Below are 14,245 nucleotides of genomic sequence, written 5' to 3'. Positions count from 1 at the left end.
TTGGTAACCAGTTCACATGTCCAGCAATGCATTTACATCCCGTGAGGGTTACTAATGCCATCATTAGTAAACTACACAGCACCGGGAATCATCTTCTTCTTCTTATTATTATTATTTGTTTATTTAGCAGACGCCTTTATCCAAGGTGACTTACAGAGACTAGGGTGTGTGAACTATGCATCAGCTGCAGAGTCATTTACAACTACGTCTCACCCGAAAGACAGACCACAAAGAGGTTAAGTGACTTGCTCAGGGTCACACAATGAGTCAGTGGCAGGATTTGAACCGGGAACCTCCTGGTTACAAGCCCTTTTCTTTAACCACTGGACCACACAACCTCCTAAAGTGCAGCGCATATATAATAAATAACCACACGTGAAGAATAAAGAAAATAAACACAAAATTAAAATAAATAACAATACGCATTTACACAGACAATTTCTGTGCAGACACGTACATAATTAAATATATAAACGTAAATTAAATTAGCACAAAATAAATGCTGCTGCCAGACAGTATATTCGTCACCCGTGTGACACATGCGATGCTGCAGATTCACTTTGTTTAAAAGGAAAAATAGTCAAATAATTACATTGTTAATCTAAATCAGATTCTTTTACGAAAAAGAATGCACACAGATATGTCAAAAAGTCCAATATGTGGGGAAATTACACCACTGCCGCCACACTGGTATTGTGCCACCATTTTGAAACACCCACAGAGTAAGCGCCTCAGAATGTTAGCTGAAGTTACAAAGTGCTCTTGGCGTGCAGGTCGTTCAATAGAAAGCACCACGTAATGCTCTGGAGTGCTCTGTCTATTGAACGCACCCCAGGAGCGACATGCGCTAGCTTTTTGGTGTTTCTCTGTTTCGGTTGTGAGCTCCCATTGTGTTGTGAAGATTAAGGGACTTAATAATATTTAAGAGTATTAAACACATCATATTTAAGAGTAAGGATTTTGGCATTTTAGATCATCAATACATCCCAATAGAATAGCCCCAGGTGATGTAGAGTTAAAACCACATCCTTTGATTAGGACATCATGAGGTTCAGACCCTTCCCAGCCTGAAAACTGAGGAACTTTCTTATAATGCTTGACAAGACTGCTCACATACAGCTGTCAGTCTAACAAATCTATTTCCTACTTGCACCCCTCCTTAACCAAACCAGTCTCTGTGAATTACTGGAGCAGGGCATCTCCCTCCCCCTCTTCCTTCTCCTTACCTGCCCAGTGCATTCAGTCGAGCGCCAGGGTCAGAATCACTGCCAGACATCTCCCAGTCCACAGAAATACAAAAATCCAACGTCCCCCCAATAATGAGGCTGAATCATACAGCGAGACAGAGGAGCAGTCAATCACCAGCCTCATTTCAATATTCAAACAGATAACCTTTCATAAAACACAATTGTAGTATTTAGCCTCGTATCTCATCCCATCACAGCCATCTCTTTTGCATACCGCTTTCCCAGAATTCAAAAGAGGGGCCTCAGTCTTGGTCGTCAGATCACTTAAACACTGTAGCATGCACAGCCAGGAGTAGGATATTGATAAGGAGTCACAGAGATAGCAGGAATTGATGACGATGAGAGAAACTGAAACTTTGCATTCCATGTCACTCCGAATACTTCATGTTGGAGACACCGGTGCCAACAGGAGAAATACTGCTGAACTTCAGTCTAAACTTTCAGCGCTTCATATTGGGACTGCAGAGAGTCGAAGTACATGTGCTCCAGTATTCACTTGCCGTCTTGGGGAAGGTCATCAGCCCACCCCCATGGTGTAACGGTATGTGAAGTATATTATGTTTTATTACCACAGTGAGGGGTGGAGGTGTTTATTTGTGAAGTATTGTACATTCCCTTATAAAAAATGTACCATGGTAAATTTGCACAATAATTTTTCCCATGGTTATACTATGCATTTATCATGGTTTGCCATGTTTTTAATATGCTTTACCATGCCTCTCTGTGCTTTACAATGCTTAACTATACTTTACCATGCTTTTGCTGTGCTTCGTTACACTTTGCTGTGCTTTTACTGTGGGAAACTTGTATAAGCTGTTTTTCTCACCACTGGACTCTAACTGAAGTGAATCTACAGTGTTGTTCAGAATAAATGGGCAATCTAAGATTCTGGTTGAAAACGAAATGATCTACAGGCAACAAAAGAAAGGGAGTTGCAAAACAGTTATTACGCAAATGAGAGGTAAGAAAGTGTAAAGCACCATTTATTACAGCCTTCACCAGGGCTGACGTGTCAGAAGTGAAGGTTGAAAATGATGCTAGACTGTATCTGTCTGTGACATTCTGTCTGTTCCCTGCTTAGATGAGAAGGTTCCTGCCAGAAATGAGCTCAGCCCTGTTGCTGCTGCTGCTATCACTGCTGGCCGGCAAATGTAAGTATTTCTTCGTCGCTGTCTGTCTCACCAGCACCCCTACCTTTCCAGTCCCCATCCCTGCTCTGACACTGCCGTTACCCTGTCCCTTCAGATGTGTCTGCCAGCCCTGGACGCCTGCTGTCCCAGCTCCGGCCCCTCTCCCTGTCTCAGAGGCTGAACTCTCTCCTGACCGGACACTCCCGCGAGTATCGACCTGTCAGAGACTGGAGGACGGTCACCGTGGTCTCCATCGACTTCTCTGTGCAGGCAGTGCTGGATGTGGTGGGTACCTGGTGCCAGGCCTGTGTCTGTTTGATCCGTATATCCTGATGTAAACTCATGTTATTTAAATTACAGACAGAGTTCTAATACAGTACATCCATGTGGCCTGTTTCATGAAACTCTTAAGATTGGCAAGGAATCCTGACCGCACACTTTATACTACAGCCATGTGTTTGCTTCTGTCACACAGGAGGAGAAGCATGAGAAGTTAATATTGTACCTTCTTTACAGACAGGTAAGGACCTGTGTTCTCACTTTGAAATAGTGACTGAAGAAAACATTTGCCTCATTTCCACTGCCTTTCCCCAGGTATAGCTGAGCTGGACGGTCTGGGCGAGGTGTAGTTAAAGATGGCTGTCTGTGTTCCAGTGTAATTTTTCAGGTATAGCTGATCGAGGAAGTAGTGCTTCATCAGTAAAGTTCATAGTGTGGCAGTAAAAGCTCTCACTGTGTTATTATCTTTAATCTTGTGTTCATTTTTTAATTTTTTAAAAGTTTATCTCAACACTGAAGAGCAGTCTGATCGACCCCCCTGCTGCCGCAGAATTTCCTTGATTTTGTCAAATCTCTAAAACACTGCCTGACAGCTGCTTTTGAATTTGATTTTCCACCCAAATGTTGAGGAGAGCTGTCATTTCTTTTGCGTCCTATAAAGAAACCATTTTCCCAGGTTTGTTTTGAACACAGCTTTCACTTACACAGTCGCCATTGTTCAAAACAGTTTGTCTCTGTAGCACACGTCTTTTGGTGATGTACTTCCGCACAGCACAGTTTGGCCCCTTTGGGTATGAGATATGAAACTGTACTGTCTGAGGTGGAGCTGTAGTGGAAACACCCTCCAGCTACACCTCGCCCAGACCGGCTAGCTCAGCTATACCTGCGGAAAGGCAGTGGGAACAAGGCATTTGTTTACTCTTTTTGGAATTCTAAAAACTTCAATCTTGTCTTCCCTTAACTTTTTTTTTTGGTTCTCAGCTGAACGAGTTCTGTTCAACTCAACCTCGTAACTCAGGGGCTGTCATATATGAGTGGGGGGGTGGGGGGTGGTTTGGCTCACAACGGTTTGAAGGGAGGCTGCAGAAATTATATCAAATCAAACTAAATCTATTTTTTTTAAATAGCGCCTTTCATACAAAAAGTATTTCAAATACATTTGTATAGATCATTTTAAAAAGACGAAAATTTAAAAATATATGTATGTATTTATATTGTAGAATTAATATTTTTAGGAATATATAGAAATATACCGTGTATATTGTATGTACAATTGTACTATATTATACTGACATATGTATTTCCGTTATATGTTTATATTTTTCAAAATACATTTTGTCAATATGATTATATATTAAAATGCCAATAATTTGCTATTTCAAATATATTGTAATATCATTGAAACATTATATATATATATACAGTATTCAGACCCCTGACCAATTCTCTCATATTACTGAATTACAAATGGTACATTGAAATTTCGTTCTGTTTGATATTTTATTTTAAAACAGTGAAACTCAAAATCAATTATTGTAAGGTGACATTGGTTTTATGTTGGGAAATATTTTTAAGAAAAATAAAAAACTGAAATATCTTGCTTGCATAAGTATTCAACCCCCACACATTTTTCTTAAAAATATTTCCCAACATAAAACCAATGTCACCTTACATAATTGATTTTGAGTTTCAGTGTTTTAAAATAAAATATCAAACAGAACGAAATTTCAATGTACCATTTGTAATTCAGTAATATGAGAGAATTGGTCAGGGGTCTGAATACTTTTGCAAGGCACTGTATATACATATTGCCATGTATTTGAGTGCATATTTTGAAATAAATGACATTCCAATTTCATATATAATTATTGATATATTTAATTTCCATGCTGCGCCCCTCTGTGTGCAGCGCTGGCAGGACGAGTACCTGCGCTGGGACCCAGATCACTACCAGGGGGTGAAGAGGCTGTCCCTGCCTCTGGAGGAGCTCTGGATACCGGACATCACCGTTTATGAGACGTAGGTAGTCTACTGCCGTCACACCGGTCTGTGTTGCATGAACTGCACACTATATAATCATTATTCTCCTAGGTGTTGTTCCCCAATTCCTTCATTGAGGTTATATTATTTATTACTGGAGAATACAGCCAGGTACAGCTCTCTGATTGGTTTCCAGGATACCCCTTAGTTAGCTATTCACCGCACTTACATGGCAGTGCCTGACTGCGCTGTTGTCGTTGCTGTGTTGTCGCTGTGTCGTTGCTGTGTTGTTGCTGTGTTATTGTTGTGCTATCACTGTGTTTTTGCTGTATCGTTGCTGTGTTGTTGCTGTGTTGTCGCTGTGTCGTTACTGTGTTGTCGTTGTGTTGTTGCTGTGTTGTCACTGTGTCATTGCTGTGTTGTCGCTGTGTCTTTGCTGTGTTGTCACTGTGTTGTTGCTGTGTTGTCACTGTGTCATTGCTGTGTTGTCGCTGTGTCTTTGCTGTGCTGTCACTGTGTCGTTGCTGTGTCGTTACTGTGTTGTTGCTGTGCTGTCACTGTGTTGTTACTGTGTCGTTGCTGTGCTGTCACTGTGTTGTCGCTGTGTCATTGCTGTGTCATTGCTGTGTTGTCACTGTGTCATTGCTGTGTCCTCACTGTGTTGTCGTTGTGTTGTCGCTGTGTTGTTGCTGTGTTGTCACTGTGTTGTTACTGTGTCGTTGCTGTGCTGTCACTGTGTCGTTGCTGTGTTGTCACTGTGTCGTTGCTGTGTTGTCACTGTGTTGTTACTGTGTCGTTGCTGTGCTGTCACTGTGTCGTTGCTGTGTCATTGCTGTGCTGTCACTGTGTCGTTGCTGTGCTGTCACTGTGTTGTCGCTGTGTCACTGCTGTGTCGTTGCTGTGTCATTGCTGTGTTGTCACTGTGTCGTTGCTGTGTTGCCACTGTGTCGTTGCTGTGTTGTCACTGTGTTGTTGCTGTGTCATTGCTGTGTCGTTACTGTGTTGTTGCTGTGCTGTCACTGTGTCGTTGCTGTGTCATTGCTGTGTTGTTGCTGTGCTGTCACTGTGTTGTCACTGTGTCGTTGCTGTGCTGTCACTGTGTCGTTGCTGTGTCATTACTGTGTTGTTGCTGTGCTGTCACTGTGTTGTCACTGTGTCGTTGCTGTGCTGTCACTGTGTCGTTGCTGTGTCGTTACTGTGTTGTTGCTGTGCTGTCACTGTGTTGTCACTGTGTCGTTGCTGTGCTGTCACTGTGTTGTCGCTGTGTCATTGCTGTGTTGTCGCTGTGTCATTGCTGTGTCGTTGCTGTGTCATTGCTGTGTTGTCACTGTGTCGTTGCTGTGTTGCCACTGTGTCGTTGCTGTGTTGTCACTGTGTTGTTGCTGTGTCATTGCTGTGTCGTTACTGTGTTGTTGCTGTGCTGTCACTGTGTCGTTGCTGTGTCATTGCTGTGTTGTTGCTGTGCTGTCACTGTGTTGTCACTGTGTCGTTGCTGTGCTGTCACTGTGTCGTTGCTGTGTCGTTACTGTGTTGTTGCTGTGCTGTCACTGTGTTGTCACTGTGTCGTTGCTGTGCTGTCACTGTGTTGTCACTGTGTCGTTGCTGTGCTGTCACTGTGTTGTCACTGTGTTGTCACTGTGTCGTTGCTGTGTTGTCACTGTGTCGTTGCTGTGTTGTCACTGTGTTGTTGCTGTGTTGTCACTGTGTTGTCACTGTGTTGTTGCTGTGTTGTCACTGTGTTGTTGCTGTGTCATTGCTGTGTCGTTGCTGTGCTGTCACTGTGTTGTTGCTGTGTTGTTGTTGTGTTGATGCTGTGATGTGCTCCGCAGGGTCGCGGAGGATAACGCCCCCAGTGTCCGTGTGGTCTACGTGTCTCACTGTGGGATGGTGGAGTACCGCAGGCCCATGCAGCTCACCTCCAGCTGTCCTCTAGACCTGTTCCACTTCCCTCTGGACACACAGACCTGCAACCTCACCTTCGGAACCCTCGCAGCACACACCAGTGAGTTAGGGATTCACCTGAACCTGCTTAAAATGTATTTGTGTTCAAATTATTTACATTTTAGAAACAAACCCTGGCAGTGAATCCTTTATGGGACTGTTTTAATTAATAAAATAGTAAATTATCTAAGTAGAAAGAAAAATGTTTAAAGGTAACCCCATTAATTAGTTCCTTTGTGTCAGACAGCATGTGCTGTAAGTAGTGTTGCCCCCCTCACAGATTCATGTCTGTCTGTGTGTCTATGTCTGTGTGTCTATGTCTGTTTGTCTCTGTGTGTGTCTGTGTCTGTATCTGTATCTGTATCTGTATGTGTCTGTGTGTCTCTGTGTCTGTATCTGTGTCTGTGTCTGTGTGTGCTTGTGTGTCTGTGTGTCTGTTCCCTACAGAGCGTGATGTCAAGGTGAGGCTGACTGACCAGTTTGAAGAGTTCTGGAGGAACTGGGACTTCTCTGCCTTGAAGGGGGAGTGGGAGCTACTCTCCATCAGTGTGGCTGACTCTCAGCAGCCTCTCTACAACCACCACAGCTCTGCAGTTAGGGTGCAGGTTAGTGTCTAGTTTCGGACTTGCCCAGCACACTGTTCCTGTCCCTCTGCATTGTCCAGTGCACAGCTCCTGTCCTTAGTCTCTCTGTGTTGTTTGTACCAGGTTACAGTGAGGAGACGGCCTCTCTTCTACATGGTAAACCTGATCTTGCCCAGCGCTCTGCTCTTGCTGCTGGATGTCCTGGGCTACCTCATCCCTCCCTACTACAAGCAGCGGCTCAGCTACAAGTCCACCACCTTCACCGGCTACTTCATCTTCATCCTCATGGTGTTCAGCCTGTTCCCCCCCTTCAGGGGCTCTCTGCCTCTCATTGGTGAGAAGATGAGCTTAGCCTTTTCACACATATGCAGGGTGATTCATAATTCGTTCAACATTGTTGTTTTGCGTTGTTTTCAGTTCTACTTAAATATCAACATTATTGAACAACCCTCTGGTGGCTGAATGGTGCTTCACAGACTGACTCTGTCACAGACTGCCTCTGTCATAGACTGACTCTGTCACAGACTGACTCTGTCACAGACTGACTGTATCATAGACTGACTCTGTCACAGACTGACTCTGTCACAGACTGACTGTATCATAGACTGACTCTGTCACAGACTGACCCTGTCGCAGACTGACTCTGTCATAGACTGACTCTGTCATAGACTGACTCTGTTATAGACTGACCATGTCACAACTGACTGCCACAGACAGACTCTGTCATAGACTGACTCTGTCACAGACTGACTCTGTCACAGGCTGACTCTGTAATAGACACTTTTCCTTTGCGTATCATCATCTACGCACCCTCCAGTTTTTCGCATCGCACAAATTATGTCTCACCTGGGAGTTTGATTTATTTTGGTATTGTTATGTGAGAATTTCAGGGGAACAGAGCACAGCATGGAGAGGTTCCTGTATGGTTGGTTGCATTGCTTTGTTAGAAAATAATTTGACAACAGCACCTGACAACCCGATAATTCATACAGACGTGCTCGAATTTGTTGGTACCCTTACAGCTCATTGAAATAATGCTTCATTCCTCCTGTAAAGTGATGAAATTAAAAGCTATTTTATCATGTATACTTGCATGCCTTTGGTATGTCATAGAATAAAGCAAAGAAGCTGTGAAAAGAGATGAATTATTGCTTATTCTACAAATATATTCTAAAATGGCCTGGACACATTTGTTGGTACCCCTTAGAAAAGATAATAAATAATTGGATTATAGTGATATTTCAAACTAATTAGTTTCTTTAATTACTATCACACATGTCTCCAATCTTGTAATCAGTCATTCAGCCTATTTAAAGAGAAAAGTAGTCACTGTGCTGTTTGGTATCATTGTGTGCACCACACTGAACATGGACCAGAGAAAGCAAAGGAGAGAGTTGACTGAGGAGATCAGAAAGAAAATAATAGACAAGCATGGTAAAGGTAAAGGCTACAAGACCATCTCCAAGCAGCTTGATGTTCCTGTGACAACAGTTGCAAATATTATTAAGAAGTTTAAGGACCATGGAACTGTAGCCAACCTCCCTGGGCGCGGCCGCAAGAGGAAAATCGACCCCAGATTGAACAGAAGGATAGTGCAAATGGTAGAAAAAGAACCAAGGATAACTGCCAAAGAGATACAAGCTGAACTCCAAGGTGAAGGTACGTCAGTTTCTGATTGCACCATCCGTCGCTTTTTGAGCGAAAGTGGGCTCCATGGAAGAAGACCCAGGAGGACTCCACTTTTGAAAGAAAAACATAAAAAAGCCAGACTAGAATTTGCTAAAATGCATATTGACAAGCCACAATCCTTCTGGGAGAATGTCCTTTGGACAGATGAGTCAAAACTGGAGCTTTTTGGCAAGTCACATCAGCTCTATGTTCACAGATGAAAAAATGAAGCTTTCAAAGAAAAGAACACCATACCTACAGTGAAACATGGAGGAGGCTCAGTTATGTTTTGGGACTGCTTTGCTGCGCCTGGCACAGGGTGCCTTGAATCTGTGCAGGGCACAATGAAATCTCAAGACTATCAAGGCATTCTGGAGCGAAACGTACTGCCCAGTGTCAGAAAGCTCTGTCTCAGTCGCAGGTCATGGGTCCTCCAACAGGATAATGACCCAAAACACACAGCTAAAAGCACCCAAGAATGGATAAGAACAAAACATTGGACTATTCTGAAGTGGCCTTCTATGAGTCCTGATCTGAATCCTATCGAACATCTATGGAAAGAGCTGAAACTTGCAGTCTTGAGAAGGCACCCATCAAACCTGAGATAGCTGGAGCAGTTTGCTCAGGAAGAGTGGGCCAAACTACCTGTTAACAGGTGCAGAAGTCTCATTGAGAGCTACAGAAAACGTTTGATTGCAGTGATCGCCTCTAAAGGTTGTGCAACAAAATATTAGGTTAGCGGTCCCATCATTTTTGTCCATGCCATTTTCATTTGTTTTCTTATTTACAATATTATGTTGAATAAAAAATCAAAAGCAAAGTCTGATTTCTATTAAATATGGAATAAACAATGGTGGATGCCAATTACTTTTGTCAGTTTCAAGTTATTTCAGAGAAAATTGTGCATTCTTCGTTTTTGTGGAGGGGTACCAACAAATTTGAGCACGTCTGTAAATGCATATTACTTTTACATTTCTTTCATATTTTATATACAGTTTTATACCATTGTGTCCTTCCCAGACGCTCCCAGCCCCTTGAACCCATTCTTATAACCCTCCCTATCTCTCTCACTAGTACAAGCAGTTTCCCGAATTCCCACTGACAATGCAGTGACATTTGTCCTTTACACAACACACTGCAACCCTGTTTCATTTTTTTGTGTACACTGGAAATGCTCCAAGTTACCTTACATCTCTGTAGACATGTAACTCTGCCTATGCATTAAGATCAAATGAAGTGCCTGCTTTTAAAACATGCCTTTGTATATCTTTGGAACTCATTGCCTTCAAACGTAAAAACAGCCTCTTTTAAAATCACTCATAAATATTTATTTTAAATCTGACCAGAGTTGCAAATCCTGTAAATTCTATAACCAGGATCTTGTAAATTGGAATTGTTCTATTGTTTATCCTTCTATTTTATATTACTGTTTTAATGATTTTTTTTTGTCCTGTTTCAATGATTTGTCTCTTTTTGTCATTGATTTTATAACGTTATCTTGTGCTGCCTTCTCCTGCCAGGACCCCTTTGTAAATGAAATGTGTGTCTCAAGAGTTCTATCCTGGTTAAATAAATACATCTGATTATTACAATGTGCTCTTAGTTTGTCTCAGTTCGATAACACTACAATATTTGATACTACATGCATGAATCTTCAGTTCTATGTCTGGTCTTTAAGCCACTCATGAATCAAGAAGTTCTTGCACTGGAGGGATTGATGTATTTTGTATTTGTTGTTGAACTGTATTAAGCAGCACCTCTTTCCCCTCAGAGGTGTACCTGATTGGCTCACTGGGGCTGCTCCTCTGTAGTGTCATGGAAACAGTGATGATGTTCCAGCTGTCCAATGGGAGGAGTGAGTGGGCGAGGAAATATCTCTTCCCCTTCCTGTCAAAGGTTCTGGGGAGAATCGAGAGAGATGAGACCAGAAACAAAGGCAAGTGTTTTCTCTCACTCCTTGGTGGGATTGTGGGGTTGAAGAGGTCAGGGATGAGATCTGCATGTCCATCCATCCATCCATACACACACACACATATGTAAGGTTTAAAAATGAAGGGAAACGTGGAATTATCTACTTTGTTACACTATAAGGATGGGACCCGACCATGTTCCCAATACCAAACGTTACATTCTACATTAAATGTTATTATTTAGATGCAATACATGCCACTAGTGTTAACAGAGATAGGCAATTGATCAGATTACCTCAACCCTGGAGAAAGCCCTCAGATGCTACACTGATGGTCCCAATGATGTGGAGGTATTGGGAGCGTCTGTCTGTGTATGTCTCTATGTCTCTGTATGTCTCTATGTCTGTGTATGTCTCTGTGCCGTGTATTTATACCTAGTAGGCTCAGGCTCAACTATAGTTTGTTTCTGTTATCTTACTAATTATAATTGTCAGCAATTACTCTACTCAGGTGCAACTGCAACCAACCACAAACTACTGTCTTTTACAAGATTATTGTGGTTAATTCATGTTAATAAAAACTTGTTTCTTGCTATTTCTTACTGGTTATATCAGATTTTTTTTTTCTGTTTATTTATCAGGAGAAAAGTGAGGCACAATCTGAGAGGAGGTTCTCTCTATTTTTTCCTGTACAGTCACTGTTTCCTCTTGTGTGTTCCCAGATCTGCCAGAGGAGGGCACTGTGGCAAACAGCCTGGATGGGAGTGAAGCGGAGAGTGCTGCCTGGAGGGAGAAGGGAGGAGAGGAGCTCAGAGCCCTGGGAGAGATGAAGCGGGAGGTGGAAAGGATGAGGAGATGGCTGCACTCTCTGCGGCAGGAGCGGGAGTCTCAGTGTGTGCGCAGGGAGCTGGTGACGCTGCTGGACCTCCTGTATCTCTTCTTGCACTGCCTCACCCTGCTGCTGGGCACAGTGCTGTTCTGCATGCTCTGGAATATGAGGCTGTGACCTCTGGCTAGAGACAGAGACAGCCAGGGCAGGAGAGAGCAGGGCAGGACAGGGCAGGCAGGGAAAGGACAGGGCAGAGGGGGACTTTCTAGTCTGCCCTGGAAAACTGGAATAGGGGGACAATGCAGCAAAACTCTAACTTTTTGGAAACACCCCCCAGTGACTTGTTTAGGGTCAAAATGTTTACTATTTGTTTGCTTAAAAAAGATAAGTTATAAACAGAAAAAAAGAAAAGACATAATCCCAGCATGCCTCCCTCCTCTTCTCTCTGTCTGAATAAACTTATACAGATCAATAACGTCCTATCTACCCTGAGATGCATTGAATAATCGTGGAGTTTTAATAATTGGTGTGCCGTTATTGTATTTGTTAATCCACTTGTTATTCAGTTAATACAGCAGTACGCCTTTGTGTAAACTGGATTGAACCACCGTGATGTCATTAGATTTTACATATAATATAGTTTAAAAAATCAGCAATATTTTTCAAAGGTGTAAGGAAACTAAATTATGTATGTGTTCCTGTGTGAAGGAGCGCACGCAACAAAGATTTAAGCAGAATTTAACAAGTTTCCTTTATTGATTCCAATAATCAAAACTCACACTTTTACATCTTAATCATTATCATCAGCCACAATAATGAGACCACTGGTTATTAGCAGAAATGAAGCAGGAATTATTTACCTAATCTCTGGGAGAGCATCGACACAGCGCTGGTGTGTGTTCATTGAGGATCTTGAATGCTTCTCAAATGCACTCTCAAATGTCTGTCTTGTATATCTTGCCTAAACATGTGTGTGAAGCTAAGCCTTGTTTTTGCTACCTTAGTTTCTCCTTCTGTAAGCAGTGTTTCAACCAAGGCCAGTCAAATTGCCACACCACACTCAGGCCCAAATTTAAGGGAAAAAAAACGACCGCAAAAAGTCACGTAATGTGCGTGTTCAGTACGGCCGCACTCATCGTCAAAATAACGACCTATTTCATAAGACTAATTAGGTAAAACAGGCGATTCCGCAATCAACCAATTTAAATACCCCTCACCGCAATTAGCGGTGGAGAATTACACACCTCTCACAATAAATTGCGGGTTTGGGTCAAACCTGCGTGTGTAGGCTACACATACCAAAAGAAAATGAATGGCACACAAAGACCTCAGCCTGGTACTAGCCATGGTGATGAGGATGCTCGGAAGCGAAAACTGAAATTTTCCAATATGGAATTGGAGATTTTGGTACAGGAAGTACATCACCAGGACAAATGAATAAAATATGTAATGTGTGGTGGCTTCTTAATAAACAAATGTACCACTTCAGAGTTTGTAGTAGGTTGCTTATACATTACGACGCATCATCCAGTTACTGTGCTTCAGATATTAGGTCAACTTCTTATTTCATATAATTCCAGGCATATAGAGGTTTCAAACTTCAGAAACAATACGTTATATTTACTTAAATACACGCAGTCAAACGGATGGAAAATCCTCCATACAGCTTCATAGGAACAGTCTTCAGTTTAACTACGTCTTATCTTCTTAAATCCTTATGCAGTTACAACTCCTATTTCTTATGCATGTCTGTATTTCTGATTCTTGATACAGATATGATTTTAAAGCATATCTGTATGGTCTATGTGGTAGTAAAACTGTATTTGCTCTCGTTACAAACTAACTGCATCATCTGTCCCTCTGTCCTTTTCTTTTACGGCCTGAACCAGTATTGTTAAATACCAGAATGTCATATTACAAAAAATAAATTCTGTAGGCATTAATAAAAGAATGGTGGCGGATGAGCCCTCATTGTATTATATAAGACTTTTTCTTTATGTGCCTCAGAATATCGTTCCATCTTTTATTAATCTCCTCCACCGTTCTTTTAATAATGCCTACACTCTAGAAGTAAAGGCTATCGTTAGAACCTTGCTTTGCCACTGTGGGGAGATCTTTTCAGGTGCTTGTAAGAGCCTTTGTTACATGGATTCTATATTCTCTATTTGCAGACTTTTGTTTTTGTCATGTAAGCTATGAAACATGGATAGAAAATTGGAGTTTGCAAAACAATACGGTATTATAAACTGCAATTTACAAACTGACTTGATCAGAAGGGTTAAAAAATGAGTTATTTGCAAAATGTTATTAAATGTTTCTTTGTCCTTGAAAACGATGTCTCCTTGCTGCAGACAACACTCCCACGTCACCTTGACTTTTATATAGCCTACTGTCTGACTGCAGCAAATTAACGCCTGCTTTTCAGAATTCTTAAAATAATCAAGCAAATACGAGGCCCACAATTACCGGCAGCTTTAATAAATTAGACGGAATATTTAATAGACCTTTTGACATTTGCAAAATCTCCTCCCGATTTTAGCGGTTTCGTTCAGAAACTCCTCAGAATTACATATGCATATACAGAATTACATATGCATCAAGGGCTAAAGCGCACAGAGACACTGCCCCCGCAAATCACGTATTAATTGCATGTTTATGCCATTACGTGTGTTTTATAA

General features: G+C 41.9%; 1 protein-coding gene across 1 annotated transcript; it reads left to right on the top strand.

Moving 5' to 3' along the window:
• The first annotated feature begins 1,534 nt into the window (after positions 1-1,534).
• On the top strand, positions 1,535-12,042 carry LOC117409101 (5-hydroxytryptamine receptor 3A-like). The gene is made up of 10 exons (XM_034014745.3): positions 1,535-1,788; positions 2,329-2,398; positions 2,493-2,662; positions 2,853-2,897; positions 4,566-4,675; positions 6,466-6,638; positions 7,025-7,182; positions 7,285-7,495; positions 10,601-10,765; positions 11,461-12,042. Exons 1-10 carry the CDS (start codon positions 1,726-1,728, stop codon positions 11,742-11,744), a joined length of 1,449 nt encoding a protein of 482 aa, XP_033870636.3. The 5' UTR covers positions 1,535-1,725; the 3' UTR covers positions 11,745-12,042.
• The last annotated feature ends 2,203 nt before the right edge of the window (positions 12,043-14,245 follow it).

The sequence above is a fragment of the Acipenser ruthenus genome, chromosome 2, assembly GCF_902713425.1.
Source record: "Acipenser ruthenus chromosome 2, fAciRut3.2 maternal haplotype, whole genome shotgun sequence".
NCBI classification, from domain to species: domain Eukaryota; kingdom Metazoa; phylum Chordata; class Actinopteri; order Acipenseriformes; family Acipenseridae; genus Acipenser; species Acipenser ruthenus.
The sequence above is the reverse complement of the archived record's forward strand: the minus strand, read 5'-3'. Positions and strand labels throughout refer to the sequence as shown.